Genomic DNA, 18,320 nt, shown 5'->3' on the forward strand with positions numbered 1-18,320 from the left:
CAGCTTGTAGCTACATACTTTGATATTGCTACTCCTTTTCATGGGAGTTTGTTGTTGTCCATCACTGAGTACTTAGCCTTGTGCTTACACATGACATACAAACATACAAATGGTGTTTTCACCAATTCTACTAGTTATAAGTTACAAAGCATATTTGCTATATACGTGCTAACATAAACCAAATGAGATTTAATTTTGTAGCTTTCTGGTATTGCTCCAGCTTTAGCAAACTTTGGGGCATATTTAGTTTGGCTTGGGGCCCTATACACAGCATTTAAAAAAAAAAAACATTCAATGACTAGGCAACAATAGTTTCACACTCCAGGCAGCTGTGTGATTTTGACACTGCTGTGTGTGCGTGTGTTTTTCCTTCCATATAAAAACTATGGGTCGTCTTACATGTATGTCTTATCTGACACTGTAGGAGGCTGGAGATTTCTGACTTTGTTGGTATGTGCATACGTGAGAGACTCCACATAAAGGGCTGCAGGTTCAGTTTAAGTACACTTAATGAGAATTTAATTTTTATTTGATTTCAGTATTAATAGTTAGTTATAAGTAGGTATAGTAGGTGACTAGAGGTAAAATAATTACTGTAATTATTAAATTTCCAGCTGTTAACATCTAGGCATCTCATGAAAAAAAAAATACTAACTTATCCAATTATTCTTGAATGTGGCATATGGATCCTCTACTCAACCCAGTGAGCTACGCCACCACCCAGTCACTACTCATTCTTATTAGTGGATGACAACTTGAATATTTGAAATTCATACCGATTCCTGTCACAATATGACAAATTACTGCTTTTTCTCCTGTATTTAGGGCTTAATATGTTACACTCCACTCTAAGAGCCTCTAAGAGTAAGAGCCATTGTCACCATTTTTGGAAAATGTACAGTTTCATCCATCCATCTTACCCAACTTAGGGCTGGAACAGTTTTCATGTAGTGAGAGGTAAAGTACTCCCTAGGCAGGCGGCCTGTCTTTTGCAGGTCTAGCATAAATGGAAAGTCATCCCTTCATACTCACATACACACTTATAGCCAATTTAGAATCACCAGTTAACCTAACATGCATGTATATGCACTGTGAGAGGAAACCGGTTATTAAAATTGATAAAATTGATAAAATCACTGGAGGAGTAATAAAAATTTAAAATAGATTTTAACTGCAGTTCCACATTAAGTTAAAGTTAATGCAGCCCATTTCAAATCAATCACAATAAAATCATACTGATCAGTTTTTATTAGAGAGATGTTTGCGCTCCCATTATCTAGCTCATTTACACCAACAACTCCAGAACTCAACTCTAGAATGACCATAAAGCTGAATCAACACTTTGCTTAAACAGTTTCATCAAACATGGACAATTATAACCTTTATTAAGGTAGACTGTATTGGAGGACTGTTGTATAAGACCACTTGTAAAGTACTGTCAGATTAAATCCAAGGTGTTTTTACAGCAGCTAACTTTACAACTACTTTTATTTTTTCCACTGACCTGTATAGATCCACCTGTTGTTTCTTAGACACTAGTGTTTTGGTAACAGGTTATACTGTACTGAGAAGGCCTAAGACTAAAGTAGATAAAAATAATTCTTATTTTATATCTGAAGAGCTCAACACAATAAAGATTATCCAATCAGAACAGATTGGAAACAAATCAGAGGTTGCTTCGGTATTAAATTACTGCCAGGACAGTTTTGTGACATAAATAACATATAATCTAATTTTTTCAAGCTTTTAGTTTTTTAATAAACTAGTATCAAAAACAAAGATATCGTCTGGACAGCTTGTAACATAACTGTTAGAAGTCTTTCAGCCCTTTGTAACAATCCTGATATATATTTACCCATTATAAAATTTATAACATTGACTTCTGCAACTGATCAAGACCAATGCAAATGTTCTGTTGATATATTAGTATATCTCTAGTTATCAAAATGCCATCCCCATCATTTGGTTAGCTGATGATGTCACAGAACAACTCATTTTAATTCCCAATCAACTTAATCACATATATTTTCTAATGTAAATTTCATAAAAAGCTTTTCATAGCATAATTTGAAATCTAGTTAACTTGTTTTGTCTGACAAACAACAGAAATGTATCATTTACTACCAAAATAAAACAAAGCTTTTTATTGCAATTAAAAATCTCGAAGTCATAAATGGTATTTATGACTGCAAATTACGCAGTGCTGAGCAGTGTACCAGTCTTTCATAAATGCTGTACCAGTTAAAAGATACAACGCCCACCGTGTCCTTTCAAATAGCTTATATTATTATTTATCTTATTACTGCCATGGATACTGCTGAAGCGCATGAGAAGGGGGCTTTTATGACTGTACAGTCTTCTCACTCATAGTTCCTGTCCTATGAATCATACACATTATAAGGACAGCCATTACAAATCTGCAAATCTCTTCAACTGGGAACAATCCTAGGACACAAGTTGTCAAACAAACTATTTAATTAATAACTTCATATTTACACAATTATGCCGCTTAACAGCATACTGGGTAATTCCTCAAGGCTAAAACACTGTTTATCGTGACAAGTCCAAATGGAGTTTGTATCAAAGCTTTACAACAAAGACTTGCTATATATTGACTTTATTTAAAAACAGGGGCAAAGGTAGCATTGCAGCAAACATTTTATTTTGAATTTATTATGTACCATTTAAACACAGTTTTAAGACAGTTGAGCCCAACTGCTGATATTCAAGCCCCTGTTGATTGCCTATCAACTCAAAGCAGCTTTCTTCTCTGACCTCTGGCACAAACAAGGCTTTTTATCCAAAGAGCTTTTGCTCACTTGATATTTTCCCTTTTCCAGACCAGACTGAACTTCAAACTAGATTGTGAGAGCACTTGTTTTACTTGTGCACAGTACAGAGAGGTGTGTAGGAAAATACTCAGACTAGCCCATCTGGCACCAACAGTCAAACCAAGTTCAAAGTTATTGAAACCACTTTTCTTCCTCATTCTGATGCTAAGTTTAAACTTCAGCGGGTTGACTTGACAAAGTCTGCATGCCTGAATCCATTGAGTTGCTGCCATGTGACTTCCTAATTAGGTATTTGTGTTAATGAGCACTTTAAGAGGTATAACTAATAATTGTGAATGTGTATTATTTAGGTGCGCTGTAGTTTGAAATGTATTCGAACTAAAAGGGTTTTATAGAATTAACTCCTACAAGTCATGAAGTGAAAAAATTATTTGTTATTTTATATTTATTATTTGAACCTATATGGTAGGCACAGAAATAATATTACTAACAACATACCTGGATATACTGGTAAATTCCTCTTAACTAATGCCTTATTTATGACCTAAATTGGCCAAATATTTATGAATAATTGTGAATTACAGTCTAGTTTTCATACACATGGAAGTTCTTTTACTTATGCACACTATACAGCGTATGCAGAAGACCAACCCGTCATGCTTCTTGACATGTTGCCGGATGCCATTATGCAATCACCAAGACTTCAAAAAGCTCAGAAATAAACGTCAGCCTCTCATTTCAATGTAACGCCATTGCTGACGCAATTATTGCACATATACATATCCTCATCTGGATCAGCACAGCTTCGTATCAAATCATGTGAACCTAAGCATTGGCGAACATTCCAGCACACACAGTTAAATGAATCCGAGCAGGAAGCATCTGTGTCAGTGATGAAGCTTTCCAGAAATAAACAGAACAGAAAACGAAACCATCTACAACTCGGGAGAACACGAATTCCAGGAACACAGATTTCAAAACGGTTTCCGTATAATCCTGTATAAAAAACCCGTCATAACCGGATGATTTTAAACTATCCTACCTACTGCGTCTCATATTCTTGATGCACAAGCAATATCACACAACTCCATAATTTATATATATTATCAAATGTACACAAAACTTTTTTTTTTTTTTAAATCCATTGAGTGTTTTTTTTATCTTGCGGTACTGATAAAAGCCAACAAACACTCAATTATTTAGGAGTTTCTTTTTCTGTCTCAGAATTAGCTTGCCGTGCCTGCGGAGGAGCCACAGATGTGATGGAACTGCTATTCGGTGCTATCCGTTAGCCACTAGCTCACAGTGACCACAAATGTAGTCGCAAACGGGTTTAAGCCCCGCTGTGCGCTTTAATATTAGCCTCTATGTAAAGACACATATAGAGCAGATATATCATATCAGGTATACATGAGAAAAAAATGATATAAACACATAATAGAAATGGTCAGACAGAGTTAGCTTAGCAGGCTAGCATTAGTTAGCGTTTAAGATGCTGAGAGAACCAGAAGAAGAGCTGTTAGCAAGGAAAGCTAATCAGACGCTCCGGGGTACCTTACCAGGTCAAAACAAACAGGAAAGCGGAGCGAGATGCATTAATTTCTTGTTTCGTTTCTGAAGCCGACTTCTGGTGAGACGGTAACTTTGACGAGATCAAAGCAAATAATGTAGAAATATCGTCGGGAACATTGCAAAGACACTCGAAATTAATGTGGTTCCTGTTTTTTTGCTCAGACTGCCTCGGATGCCCGTTCGCAGGTCGTTGCTTGGAGAGACTCGCACACATACACACACACCCTCCAGGGACGAACCTGCCAAATACTGGCCCCGCCTCCTTTACTGTGAGCGCAGCAGGAGACAGCTGCCAAATACTGACCCCGCCTTGCAGACAGCTGTAGACTAGCAGAGACATCTTAAAACGCATCTGTGGCTGATTTCTTTATCTACTTATAACAGTAATAATCCAGTGTCAAGTATGTGTTATATATATATGTATATATATATAGACGATAGGAAATAGGTGCAGCGATTTACGCACAAATGTGAATGTGTAAACGTAAAAGTAAGTACAGTATGTAAGGCAAAAACACACTTGGGCTTATTTCTCTTTAGGAGGCACCTTGCTAGCGCAAAAACATTTTATTTGTGGCAAACTATGTTGTGTTTCACTTTTTTTGTATAACCAAATGTGTTTTTACAACATTCTGCTAGTAACAAAGTGACTAAAAATAGATTTCAAATTTGGTTTTGGCTATATTACACTATTGTGCAAGACTGGTTTTTCCCCTGAGTTGTGTGGCTTTTTTATACTTGAATGGCTTCACAAACAGTAGAAAATGTAAAAAATGCTCTGGTACAAGGAATGGACTGAAAATTAAAGAAAAAGCAGCCAATGTCTAAAGAAAGATTGTGAAATAATTTCAGAAAGCCTGGAGAACTGCTGCTCACTTTAAAATATTACATGGAAGTCTGGCTCCTTGGAAGCAAAAGAAAGGAGTGGCAAGAGACTTTTGCACAGTGCTGTAAGTTCAGCCTAATAATCTCTTTTTTATATTTTAGAAATAATAAAGTACTATTGCTATTGTATGCTTAATAATGCAAAGATTCTTTTATTATTACTTGCATGTTAGATATGTGTTTGTTTTGTTTGTTTTTTCTCTTCCAGTGTTTTTGTACATTGCTTCTTACAAATAAAACTAATGAATAAATGTATAAACTAAAACCTTTAACTACATATACTTTAATAAGCACCCCTTTTTTCATATGCTGGCAGCATAATAAACCTGAGCCTTTACAACAAAGTCCACCCCATAAACTATATGTGTAACAATTGTAACCTTAAGGTCCACAAGTGTGCTTTTTTTTTCTCGAGCTTTTATCTTCAATTTGCTGCCTTTCATGGCAGATAGAGTTTGTGCAGTTACATAAAGATAGTTGCAAGTTAATTAATCATTAAATGAATAGTTTATGTGCCTAAAAATAAAACACTGAAGTAATAGAGATAACATATGCTGTTATGAAAACGTAACCACTTTTAGAGATTTGTTAAAGTGAATAAAAGAGCATTACACGTATTTGATATCCAGCCTGCCTATACTGCACATAGTGACATGATAAATAAATGTACTATATTAGTTATGCATTATATTACTTAACATAAATGTATTTTATGTATAAATACAGTGGAGCAAAGTCACTTTCAGGATATTAAATGTGACTGAATGGGTATTTACCGCCACCTGGTGGAATAAGTTGTAAGAAAAAAAGGTTTCTTTGCTGTTTCAGTTGAACTACGATTCAATAATTCAATTAAATGAATTAAATACAAACACAAGCTGACACAAGCTCTATAGACACTCTATAGACACTTTATTGCTGTGTTTATTGTTTAACAATCTAAGGAAGGTCTAACAGTGAGCTTGGCGGGCTTCAAACACACACCCTCCAAGAATCTGTTACCAAAACAAGATTTAAATAGCAAAAAACAGCTATAATGCAGTAATACAACATACATGATGCTATAAAGTCTTAAGATGAATTTATTCTTTATTCTCAGTAACGTATAGGCTATATGTTTCCACTTCCAAAATGCTTCTTTACGTATGTATGTGTGTGTGTGTGTGTGTGTGTATGTGTGTATACATACATATATATATATATATATATATATATATATAATGTGCAAAAGGAATAATAATAATAATAGGAATAATAATATTCAAAAGGAAGAATGAAAGAATTGGTTAGGAGATACTGAAGTCATCCATATAGGACTATAGGAAAAAGAAAACCAATGAAAAAAAAACCCATAATGGCCATACAGCTTAAATTGTTGTGAGTGTTGTCTTCTGTGTGGGCAGTAATTGTAATTCAGACTCTTGGAAGATTCAGCCAAATCGTCCCTAGCAAAGCATTACTTTTCCAATGCCTTTCTAACATCAAAATAACACAAACTCCATCATAAATGACAATTCTGATAACAGCCAACATTTCCTCCATCAATATATATATATATATATATATATATATATATATATATATATATATAAATCATACAACAAAAAGAAGACATACAAAAGAAACTTTTTTCTATGTAACCAAATCTTGCTATAGATCATTCTTTTGTGCCACTGAGCTTCCTTATTGTCCATAAACTAGTAAAAAACACACCAGTAAGCCAGACTATTTCACTGGGCAGAGTTTGAAACTATTGATAATGTCACTGTAATTTCCTTTTGCTTTACTGTTGTAGGTGCAGTAAAGCCCAGAGCACATTTTACTTCTGTCTGACAAATATTTCCTAAAATTATTCTAATTATTATTATTTTATATTTTCAGCAGGCGTTAAAGAGTTTAAATAGGTTTTAAAATCAAGATGCTGTCTACTGGTGCTATCGCAGGCCTGCCTCATCTTTTTAAGGATGCCACGATATGTAGGTCAGTTAAAAAAATATTTCAACCAGTGTGAAAATATGGAAACATATAGTCATTCGTCATAAACAGCTAGGATTCTTATATTCTTAGTGTACTTACTAATGACCTATTTGGACAATTTCCAATAAACAGACTGTAGCAGTGATGGCACAGATGACCTGTTTGATTTTTTTATATTTATTGAATGTGCACTCTGCAGGTTAAGTATGAGAACAGTTTGCAAAAAAAATAGATTCAGTTGTCCCTCTGAAGATGAATTTTTATTAAGATGGAAACAGTTAAAACACTCACAGATGCGTACACACACACACACACACACACACACACACACACACAACACACACACACACACACACACACACACACACACTGACTGTCGGACCTCCATAATCTGTCTGAATAAAAACAACTTCTGTATAAAATATAATCACACACTGACTGACTCTCCTCTACAGATACAGAGAATCTAATTTATGGAGAACCTTTATCCCATTATTTCAACTGCGCCCTTGTAGCCAAACCTTATACGCTGATTATATAAATATACCTGTCATACTGAATAGGATACGGAAAAGTGGAAACTGCAATGATTAAACACCAATACACTGTATTTTTAAGAGAAATATTTGCCTTTCCTCAGAATTTCTTTTTCTTGCACATTTTTCACCAAAGCCAAAACAAAACAGAAGCCCCTTTGAATAACAACCATACAACTGTTTGAACACAGATGGCGTTGTCCACAATTTGACAAATATAACTACAGTGGCAAAGACTGGAGTGGTGAGTGACTGTAACTACACTGATGGCCAACTAAAGCGAGCCCACCAGCCTATGTACAAATTGTAGATATCTCTTGATGCGCTTGACAGATCTCAGGCAGAAGAAGTAGAAGTACAGCTTCAATGCAGATTACATCTTGTACTTCACAAATGTAGTCCTGGTGGAGTTGGTGTCCTTTGTTTGTCTCACACGATCCTTGTGTTGAGAGCGACGGTGTTATGCTTCATACACCCTGTGGAAAACAAACATATATCTCTTACGAGATTTGCTCCTTTGGTTGCAAACTAAAAAAGGTGTCTCTGTTTGAGTAGCGATCAAATGTTTACATGTAGTACGAACATGACTTTAATGCTTCTGTAACCAACAGTGTCCCTTAGAAATGCTGTTTTTGAAAAAATACGTCCAGAGGACTTTTGTCTAAGACCTGACTCTGACCTCTGAAGTTAAAAAGACTAGTTTTAACAAAACAAATCAATAAAGCATCACATCTTTATTGATAGCCACTGGATATGGTTTCAGCCCGGAGTCAGGGATAAAACTTGAAAAACTTTATGTGCATATGTTTATGAGTGGTTTATGCATTGCTTCTTAATGAAATGACAAAGAAGATATAACATGGTAATAATAATGGTGATAATGCTTTATTAGGTACGCCTGTTTAGGTGATTGTTAATGCATATCTAATAATATCTAATCAGCCAATCACATGGCAGCAATTCACTGAATTTAGGCATGTAGACATGTCCAAAATAACCTTATAATGCTCAAACTGAGCATTAAAATGGGGAAGATGATTGTTAGTGCTGGTGCGGGCTGGTTTAACTAGCTCAGAAACTGCTGATCTACTGGGATTTTCCCACAAAACCATCTCAGGGTCTGTAGAGGCTAATCCAAAGGGAAACATTCAGTAACAGTTCTCTAGGAAATACTGGCTTGTCAGAAAAGAATAGCCTGACTGCTTTTAGATGATAGCAATGCAGAAGTAAGTCAAATAACCATTAGTTACATCAAATGTTGTTTGTGAAGTTTTGTAAACATTTGACAATATATATAAGTTATGGAGCTGTGCGATATTGTAAATACATGAAATGTTCTTCAGATTCTTACTTTTATTTACTTTAACAAATCTCTAAAAGGGGTTAAGTTTCCATAACAGCATATGTTATCTCTGTTACGTCAGTGTTTTATGTTTAGGTATATAAACTGGTACATTTATGTAACTGCACAAACTCTATCTCCCATGAAAGGCAGCAAATTGGACATAGAAGCTAAAAAAAGTACACTTGTGGACCTTAACTGTAACACCGATAGTTTATGGGTTTGACTAAGCTAACTCTGTCTGACTTACGTATTTATATAATTTTTTCTCATGTGAACCTGATAGATGACCACTAGATGTCAGTAGAATGCAGATCACGCTCAACTTAATTCTGTTTTGTTACGCCTACCAATGCAAGAGTAAAATCCTTGCTATGGTGGCCTCCATAGGACAAACAATTCTAGCTGCTGTTTATCTGTAGTGAGTGTAGGCTGTCATTCTGCTTTCACCTCAGCTGACAACATGGATCTAACATTTTTGGACTGGGACTCTTAGCGACACTTTGTCTCTGATAAACAGAAGGAAATGTGATTTTCAGGGCACTCGAGCCTAACATTAGGTGGCATAATGTTAGCTTATACTAGGGCTGAACGATATATCGCATTTGCGATAATATCGCGACATGATCAAGTGCAATTTTCTAACCGCAAAGGCTGCGATTATACTCTGGACATGTCCAAATTCATGGGCTGCATCCTCCTGAGGCCGCATTTGTAGACCGATTACGTCACAGCGACGCGCCGAAGGCTGTCCAAATTACTACCATATCCCAGAATTCATAGCGCGGCCCAGCCAAACTCCAGTTTCCAACAATGGCGGCCGCTACTAAGTTTTAAAATTACTCATACTAATCTTTCTGGGTCACAAAATAAACTTTTAACATATTTTCAGGCGAGAAAGTAGTTGTGTAAACATCAAATATCTGCTCGGTTTATCAAGATATCCCATATTTGCAAAAGTGCTTCGACGTTTTCAGGGGCGTCTGCTACCCACCAGCTCGACAGCTAGCCGGGAGCTCGAGGGTTACTGATGCGGCCGAGAACGGCACAACTCCCGGCACATCATTTTCAGATCACCGCGGAGTTTCGCTGCTCGGGTTAAACGTAATATATAAGTCACTTAGACAACCTAAAAATGTTATTGTTGGGCTTTTTTCAGTGTTTTGTTTGTTCGTGAGTAAATCGGTTTGGCTGAGATTAAAGTTATTAGATTAGATAAAATAAAACTTTATTAATCCCCCGGGTGGGTTCCTCCTTGGTTTTCACACAGCTGACTAAACGTCAAACAGAAAACTTATTAAACAGAAGTATGAGACAGTCGAGAATTTACGCCAGTGTCTGGTTATATTTTAGATAGCAAGAAGCAGACGGCCGAGTTTATTAAACTCCACCGAGACAGCGGTGACGCTAATCAGAACTAGACCGTCCAATTTCACGCCTTTAAATTTTAAAGGCGTGTTTGTGTGTGTGTTTATACAATTGCTATTATGTTTGCACTTTATGTGTAATGTTACTGACTGCAGAGATCAGTAAGATGTGTGTATTTTTTATTTATTAGTTTTATTTATTTAATATTATTTTTTAATTGAATGACTGTCTAGTAGTTCACAGATGTCGAAAAACTGAGTGTGGTAAAGCCACTGATTTTGTTTATGTATATTTCTGCAATCTGCACATTGTACTGACTTTCATTTTAATGTTTACACCAGGGTTCCTTGTCAGCACTTTATGCTCAGATGTTTGTAAGCTAAAAATAAACTATTGTGTATGTTCAAATATACTGTTGTGATTGAAGAAGTTAAATAAAAATGTCAGTCATCAATTCATGCATCACCTCATGTCATCATAACAGAGGTCTGTCTTCCAGGAAAGAACAGTTTAAAATTAATGTAATATAGTATTGGCCATACTATATGATGTATTGCTTGTCTTTGTTTAATAATACAGAAGACAAAGACCTTAAAAAATAATCGCATATCGCATCGCAATCGCAATATTGGGGCAAAAAATCGCAATTAGATTATTTTCCATAATCGTTCAGCCCTAGCTTATACCCAGCTGCTGTTGTTTTTTTTATTCAGGTTGTTATCATCTGTCCAGGGATGGGAAGGTCACGTGTCTACTCTGCTACCATAAGTAAATGTGACAGTATTTGGAATAAATAAATGTGTTCATGCACGGTTTCGTTCAGATACAGGAAGAGGATGACATTTTATCTAGTCTTATTTATTTATTTATCTAGGCCACGTGTTTGTTCTGTGTACTATGAATTAATTGATTCTAAGTTTGTAAAATGTTTAGATGTTTCGGTTTGTGAAAATCAATTTGCTGAAATATATAATTACACATTAAATAACCTAACAACACGACTGACTGTACTTTTAACTAACATCACCTGATTTTTATTTATTTATTTATTTTGGTGTTAGGCTATTACCTGTGCTTGTCCTTCCAGATGCGGAACCATTTGACCAGGTTCTTAGTGCTCTGAAGTTTGGGATGAAGACAGTACTCCTGCCCCTTGAACCGAGACACATTCTCCATTGTCACACTGAGAACAGGAGCCGAGAAGAAGCAAAGGTTAAATACTGATTTTAAAAAACACAAAACATGACATGTAGGTTTTCCAGTCTGTATCAAGTACACATGTACTCTTGAACACTCTTATTTATTCCTATAAAAATTAAAAAAGATTTTTAAAATGTGCAAAAAGTTATTTTTGCACATGTGGCTGCCAGCTATTCAGTAAGATCGCTTTTAACATTTCAATGACTACATCACTTATGAAAAAAATAATATAGTGGCCCTAAAGGCCAAGCACTTACCGGAATCTGACTGCTACCATATCATGACAACAAAAATGGCTAGTGAGTAAAATAAGAACATTTCACAATGAAAGTTTTCAGTTTGACTTGGAGGGTTAAGTTCAGCTTAAGAACTCAAGGCACAACTTCATTGGAGTAAAAACACTGTTGTGAGCAAGTCAAACCATCTGAAAGCCAGTCTGAGTCTGCTGAATAGAGACTGGTTAAGGAGTAAGACATCTGACATGTTTTTGCCCCAAATTTTAGTGGCTATTCTAAGCTGCCTCCAATAACATTTCCACAGCTGAATGCCCTCCGAATTCAAAAGATCCGCTTGCACAGCTTTGCCAGCTTTTTTGGCAATGAAGCAATATTATGGAGCTGCCACTTAAAAATGTGACATCTAAGCTCATTGAATCAGTTCATCTGTCTGTTATGCTCTGCTTTTGGCAACGACAGAGACAGACTGCCTGTATGTGGCGTATTCAGATGAAAGAAGCGAGCGTGGTAAATATAAAAAAACAAAAGACCCACCATGCTAGGGGGCCTCACTATCCAGTGACACACTCAAAGGCTCAGCAAACCATGAATGCTAAATGACTTGACTGCAAAGGAACTTGACTTTTGATTCGAAGGCTGTATTCAGTGGTTATAAAGATTAAAGAGTTTTGCCTCTATTTTCCTGCCCATTTGGTTGTCCCTTTGTTTCACAATTGATGCCTTAGTTAGATAGCTCTGTGTTCTTTCTTTTGGAAGAACTGAGTTCTGAGTGTGTTTGATGGATAGAACATGAAACTTCCTGTGTATATTGCATTTAACCTAATTACCGTGATCGTTTGAGCTTTGGTTCCGACTCATTATCATTCACCTAGGTAGCTGAAGCACAGCCACTGACTGAAAACTTCCGTGAGTTATAAGGACATTAGAAAAAGGAAGGTGAAGATGAATGAAGTCCAGGGAAAAGACAGAAAATTGAGAGGACAGGTAGGAATAGGGAGATGGTATATGGGGCTCCTAGGTTGTGCATGTTTGTGGTTAGGAGTGGCTGCTGAGAATGCCAAACTAAGCGCTGTAAGCCAAACGACCAAAGTGGGGACTCTCTTGCTCATTTCTCTCCCACTCTCTTTCTTTCTGTTGCTTTCCGGAGCCTGCTGAGACTCATTTTTCACCAGGCACTAACGGCTGGTGGGCCCCATCTCATGCTAATAGAGCAACCTTGAATGATGACTGTGTGGCGCGTAACACCCTCACAGAAAAACAGACCTGTGAGGTGATGCAGACCAAATACAATATAATGCTTCTGACAGGTTTGTTCTTTTGGAATGCACACACAATTTATTTCTTGACTGACTTGATGTGTGACTATACATCATCCCTCCGCTTTGCAGCTGTATTCCTCCGCCAGCCAGTTACGTTGCAGTTCATGTATAAAATATGTAAGGTAGGAGTCATGAATTCAAATAGCCCTTTTCAGCCTTTATCATGAGTGATGACTTTTACAGAGTGTTAAATTTATTAGTATTTACAGTGTAAATTCTTGAGTTAAGCCCCAAAATGTTTTTTGTGAGGTTAGAGTGACCATAACCTCTGACCCTCAAAATGTAATCAGCTAAGCTAACATTTGGCTCAATTTTTAAGAAATTCCCTTAAGGCGTTCAAGAGCACATCACATTCATAAAAATATAACGTTCGGATAGATGGAGACAACATCTAACAGCTATTTTGTAACTATTCAGCACTTGAAAGGTGAAATTTTCAAATGAAATTTGAAACACTGATTAACACACTAAAATTTTCAAATATTATAATTTCTTTGCTGTACTCAACAACAACCGATTACCATAAAGTACTCATTTCGGAAGGGCATCTGTAATAAGATGAATGATTTTAATAGTATAAATGTACTTGGAGCTTAAATAAATTATTAATGATAAAACAAAAACAGAACAACAGCAAACTTAAAACTTAATAATCAATTTTACTTAATTAAAATTGCTATAAAAGCAGCAAATTGTGAGATAAGAGGACCTAGTTTTCTGTTTAAAATCAATTGATATGATAAACTGACTTAAATGGTTGGATATTATCTCAAACCTTTTGTAAAAAGTAGAATACACTTTGAGCATAAAAATCTGTCCACACATCACACAGCCTGTGTCCTCTGTGTTATATTGTAATGTGGCAGCAGGTGGCAGCAGAGATTGTGCATTGAACACCAAGCAGAGTCCCAGGAGGCTGACATAACATCCCCATCTGCTGTGCCTTCATTTAGCTTTGAAGCAAAAACTTAAAAAAAATGAAACGCGCACAGCGTTTTATAGTTTTTTATTGGCTTGTGTGGGGCTTCATTCACATCAACTGAAATCATGTAGTACAGACTGTACGCATAATATGAATGTATTTATAAATTTCAGGTGAGAGTGTCTGTCTTAAAGCGCTACAGGTTACTTCTTTTGAAATATAATTCATAGGAGAAGAATCAGTTCATGGTGCATTCCTCAGTAGCTCAAAATGAGCATATTAGCTGTATGTGTGCTTGAACTTTGACCTGAAAGGTTAAATGTCTGATGGCAGAGAGAGGCAGAAAGATCAAGCACTGATCTGTGATTTAGCCCATTTTTTATTGTTTAAGTACAAATAGTCTTTTGAACACAGAAGCATTACATTATTCTTACATTAACTAGACTTTAATAGATTAATAGATAGATTAATGGACTGCATCATTATGTGATGCTTACATCTCACACTGCCCATGATGTCTGAATTTACAAATAAAAGTCTGGAAATGTTCATGCTTGAGTAATTGAACATTGTGGAATGTCCTGGAAATCGCTGCTTTCTTCATCCCCTCCTTTTCAGGTAATAAATCATCCCCACCTCCTGTCTACAGGGAGTAATTAAATTATCAGTTTATCGCGCTGCAAATCTTTCAGAGTGTTTTAGGCACCAACGAAAGGGTGTTCTCAAAATGTGAGCGCGGCAGCTGAATATGTTTACAGTATGTTGGAGTATCATTATGCTTCAGGAACGGCTTTAAATATGCTGGTAATCTGCTAATTGTATGATTTGTATTCAAAGCATGTGCAGAGTACACGCTGGAAGAAAAAGGGGATGAATAACCAGAGGAAAGGGGGAAAAACAGGGAACACAGGTAAGCAGGTAGGAAAATGTCAAGGGATTAAGCAAAAAGAAGAATGTAAAGTAGGAATAAGAACTGAGGAAAAAAGCAGAGAGAGAAACGAGAAAATGCAGAAATGACATATGGAGAGTGACACACTGAAAGAGAATCAGAGTCTGACTCACAATATCATCTTCTCCTGGCAGAACGGGTGTTTGGGTTTGATCTCCAGCTTCTGTACATCCTTGTATCGGATCTTGGGCCCTTTTCTGGTGCACCTGCACTTGTAAGCTGTTGAGAAATATAATGCACACATTACACTGCTAAGACACAAATCTAATAAACTTGTCATGCAAGCTCAATTACTGCCAGTCAGACTGACAGGTATTTAACTGACAGGGAAGTTAATTCTTTGCGATCTGACGGCAAACTGGCGTGGAATCACAACGAAGTATTCCCGCTTTATCTTTGAATTATAATTCAAAGGACAAGTGGGTGTTATCTGTTTCTATATTTATATCTGGCAACACACAGCTCAAATTCCATGCTTTTACTTAAGTCACAGTCAAAGGCACATTAAAATAGAAATATAATTTGGCATGCAGTTAGACCCCTTTTTATATTAAGCATGACTAAAATGGAAACATCTGTGTAGAGAGGAAATTGGCTTGAATTCCACACTGTACGAGTTTTATGCTGTTGCTGATTGTTCACTGCACATCAGCAAAATTAAACATGCTGCATTTATCCCGTTAAGCTCAGACGATGCATGGGTTCCTAAAGGTCTTACTGCCTTGCACGAAGAACTTGAGACTTCAGCTATCCTGTATTTATCTCACTATCATGTTGCTTCTCTATCAGACACTAATTTTATAAAATTCCTGCACTACAAGCACTAAGGGAGAGTCTATGCACCTCTTTAATTAAAGCTACATGTCATCTTACTTCTGAAGCATACATATATATTTAATAATGTCTGTCCATCATCTTCTGATCAACTTAAAATGATGCCTGTTCAGGGCAAGTTTTCTAGCTGTAGTAGTGAATATATTACACAGAGGAAATTAGTTTTGCTGGGCTGTATATTTGTGATGGGAGGTGATGACCTGGATAGTCCAAGGTTTCCCTCATCCATCATCTGCTATCTGTCCAGACCGCCAGGCACTAAATCTGTCACAAGCCCCCACAGTGGAGCGCGACTGAGCACCAACATATCAGACAACAAAGGCCAATAAAAATGGGCAAACACTGGTGTTACTATATTGTCAAAGGCAAACAGCTTCACCACTTTACACACTGAACTGAAAGAGATGCCCGTTAAACCTGTTCTCAAATGATGTATATGTTTACTTTCATATATATATGGTGGGAAAGACGTTATACAAAAAGTCAGTTTCCATCAGAATATAATAATGCTCCTGGCAAATACAGACAAAGTTTTCCCATAAAGTTTGACAGCTGCAGACACGAAAGGAGAATGAAACTATGATACAGAAAGAAAAATGCATTTTAAATAATTATGTAAAAACTAAAATTGGAATATTTTACTGTTAATTTAGTTACATAAGGGTGGCTTCGCTTGTCTTGCCAGACGCTGTATGTCCCAGAGGGCTGTTCAGGTGCCTAATTGAGTGCACACTACTGCTAACACACTGTTTATGCCGACCTAAATTCATTTTTGGAGCACAGGCATGCAAGCAAACGCACCACCGAGTCCCTTCAGCAAAGTTGACTTCAGCTGTTGACTCTGGTTTCAAACAAACTCTGCACAGCATGAGTTGATTCCTCAATCTTTCCTTTCACGAACACAACACAACACACCAGGCGTTTGCTTTCACCTCCCACCTATTTTCCACCTACCGATAATTGTTCAGTTATCACAGCTTAAGCGCCGCACAGCCCATTTTGAAAAATGACAAACTTTAACTAAGATAAACAGGAAAAAAGTGTTTACCTTCTGCGCTCAGGCAGCATAAGGCCACCACTAACAAAAGCAGCACCGTCGTGCACCCACGCATGTCTTCACAAGTCCAAAAAGATTTTTTAAAAAAAAAGAAGTTCCTCAAAACCCGAGCCTTGCAAAGCAGTAAATACTGAAATATCAACAAAAAGTCTTTCGATATGTAGATAGCATCCACTACTGGGAGGCAGACGTGAAGAGCAATGGGGATTTCAGCTTTTTGGGGTCCCTTTGGAGCACTGATTGTGCAACTCCGTCTGTGCGTCCCGAGCGCTTGGATGAATCTCCAATCACTCGTTTAGGTCTCTCTCTCCCCGTCGCTTGCTGTGGAGAGGCAGGCAGCAGCTCTTTTAAAAGCTGCCCGCTATCCCATTCTCATTAATATGCACGACCAGACAGCGAATCAAACACTTGTTGTGTCCTGCGAGGGAGAAGTGGAGAACGTGGAAAGGGAGGGAGGGCAGAAAAAAAACAACAAAAGTGCACGTATTGTTCACCAAAATCTGGAAGGATGACGTCTGCTGGTCTGTTCGTCTCTTGTCCTGATTTCAGGCTGACAGACAGAAAACTTGGTGGAATGAAGAAAAACGCCACAATGACAGCAACAACAGAGCCAAGACAAAGGAAAAGTTCCTCCTCGCTGACAGGACAGTGAAATTGAAGGCTGACGTGTACGAAAATACGTTACCCAACACACATTGTGGGTCAGTGAAGGCAACATTTAAGGATCAGAGACTTAAATTGAAGAAAAAAAAAAAAATCCGTGTTGTTGGCTAAAAACTGACCGGTAAAAATCACATGTTTAAGAATATATATGCTCAAGAGATTCAATTCATTTGCTGATAGAAGACTGTGAATTTTTTTAAGCATACACGCACATTGAAATCGTGGAGTATATTATTTTTCTCATTATTTTTTCCTCAATCAGATATAACCTATAACATAATAAATATTGATCAGTTTAGAGAAAACATTAAAAAAGCTGGATTTCCCTCGCCTGACGTCAGCATCTAGAAAGAAAACTGGACTGATTCGTTTCAAAAGCCATTGTCACGAAAACGTAATGAAAGTCTTACAACCTCATGTCTGATCACATTTGTCACTTTCTAAAAGTCAAATTATTTTCTGTCCTTCTTGCGTTTTTTTGGATGTGACTCAGTGAAATTCAAAGCTGATATTGTTTCTGTGAATGCTTTTTGGGCTTATTCTGTTCCCTGCATATGAATAAATGCACTCATTGTATCTGGGGATGCCATCAGGCTGAACCTTTGGCCTGTAAGAGATAGCCCTGAGAAGAAGGTCTGACCCCTCCCACCTGGAACACTCTAACCACA

At 36.9% G+C, this 18,320-nt stretch overlaps 2 protein-coding genes across 7 annotated transcripts in view; both read right to left on the bottom strand.

Moving 5' to 3' along the window:
* fam13b (family with sequence similarity 13 member B) overlaps positions 1-4,596 on the bottom strand; it is an 80,675-nt gene extending 76,079 nt beyond the window's left edge. For all 6 annotated transcript variants that reach the window (XM_085468790.1, XM_085468807.1, XM_085468799.1 and 3 more), the window contains exon 1: positions 4,352-4,596. The gene's annotated coding sequence lies outside the window, so the exon portion shown is untranslated. The remainder of the gene's footprint in view (positions 1-4,351) is intronic.
* A 1,544-nt stretch (positions 4,597-6,140) lies between these two features.
* cxcl14 (chemokine (C-X-C motif) ligand 14) lies at positions 6,141-17,392 on the bottom strand. The gene is made up of 4 exons (XM_085468856.1): positions 16,981-17,392; positions 15,212-15,317; positions 11,542-11,655; positions 6,141-8,238 (listed from the first exon to the last, which is right to left on the bottom strand). The coding sequence occupies exons 1-4, from the start codon at positions 17,042-17,044 to the stop codon at positions 8,223-8,225; spliced, it is 300 nt and encodes a 99-aa protein (XP_085324982.1). The 5' UTR covers positions 17,045-17,392; the 3' UTR covers positions 6,141-8,222.
* Between the last annotated feature and the right edge of the window lie 928 nt (positions 17,393-18,320).

This window comes from Copadichromis virginalis, linkage group LG2 (assembly GCF_057382275.1).
Source record: "Copadichromis virginalis isolate Kocher_CV1m ecotype Utaka linkage group LG2, C_Virginalis_male_GT1.1, whole genome shotgun sequence".
NCBI lineage: Eukaryota > Metazoa > Chordata > Actinopteri > Cichliformes > Cichlidae > Copadichromis > Copadichromis virginalis.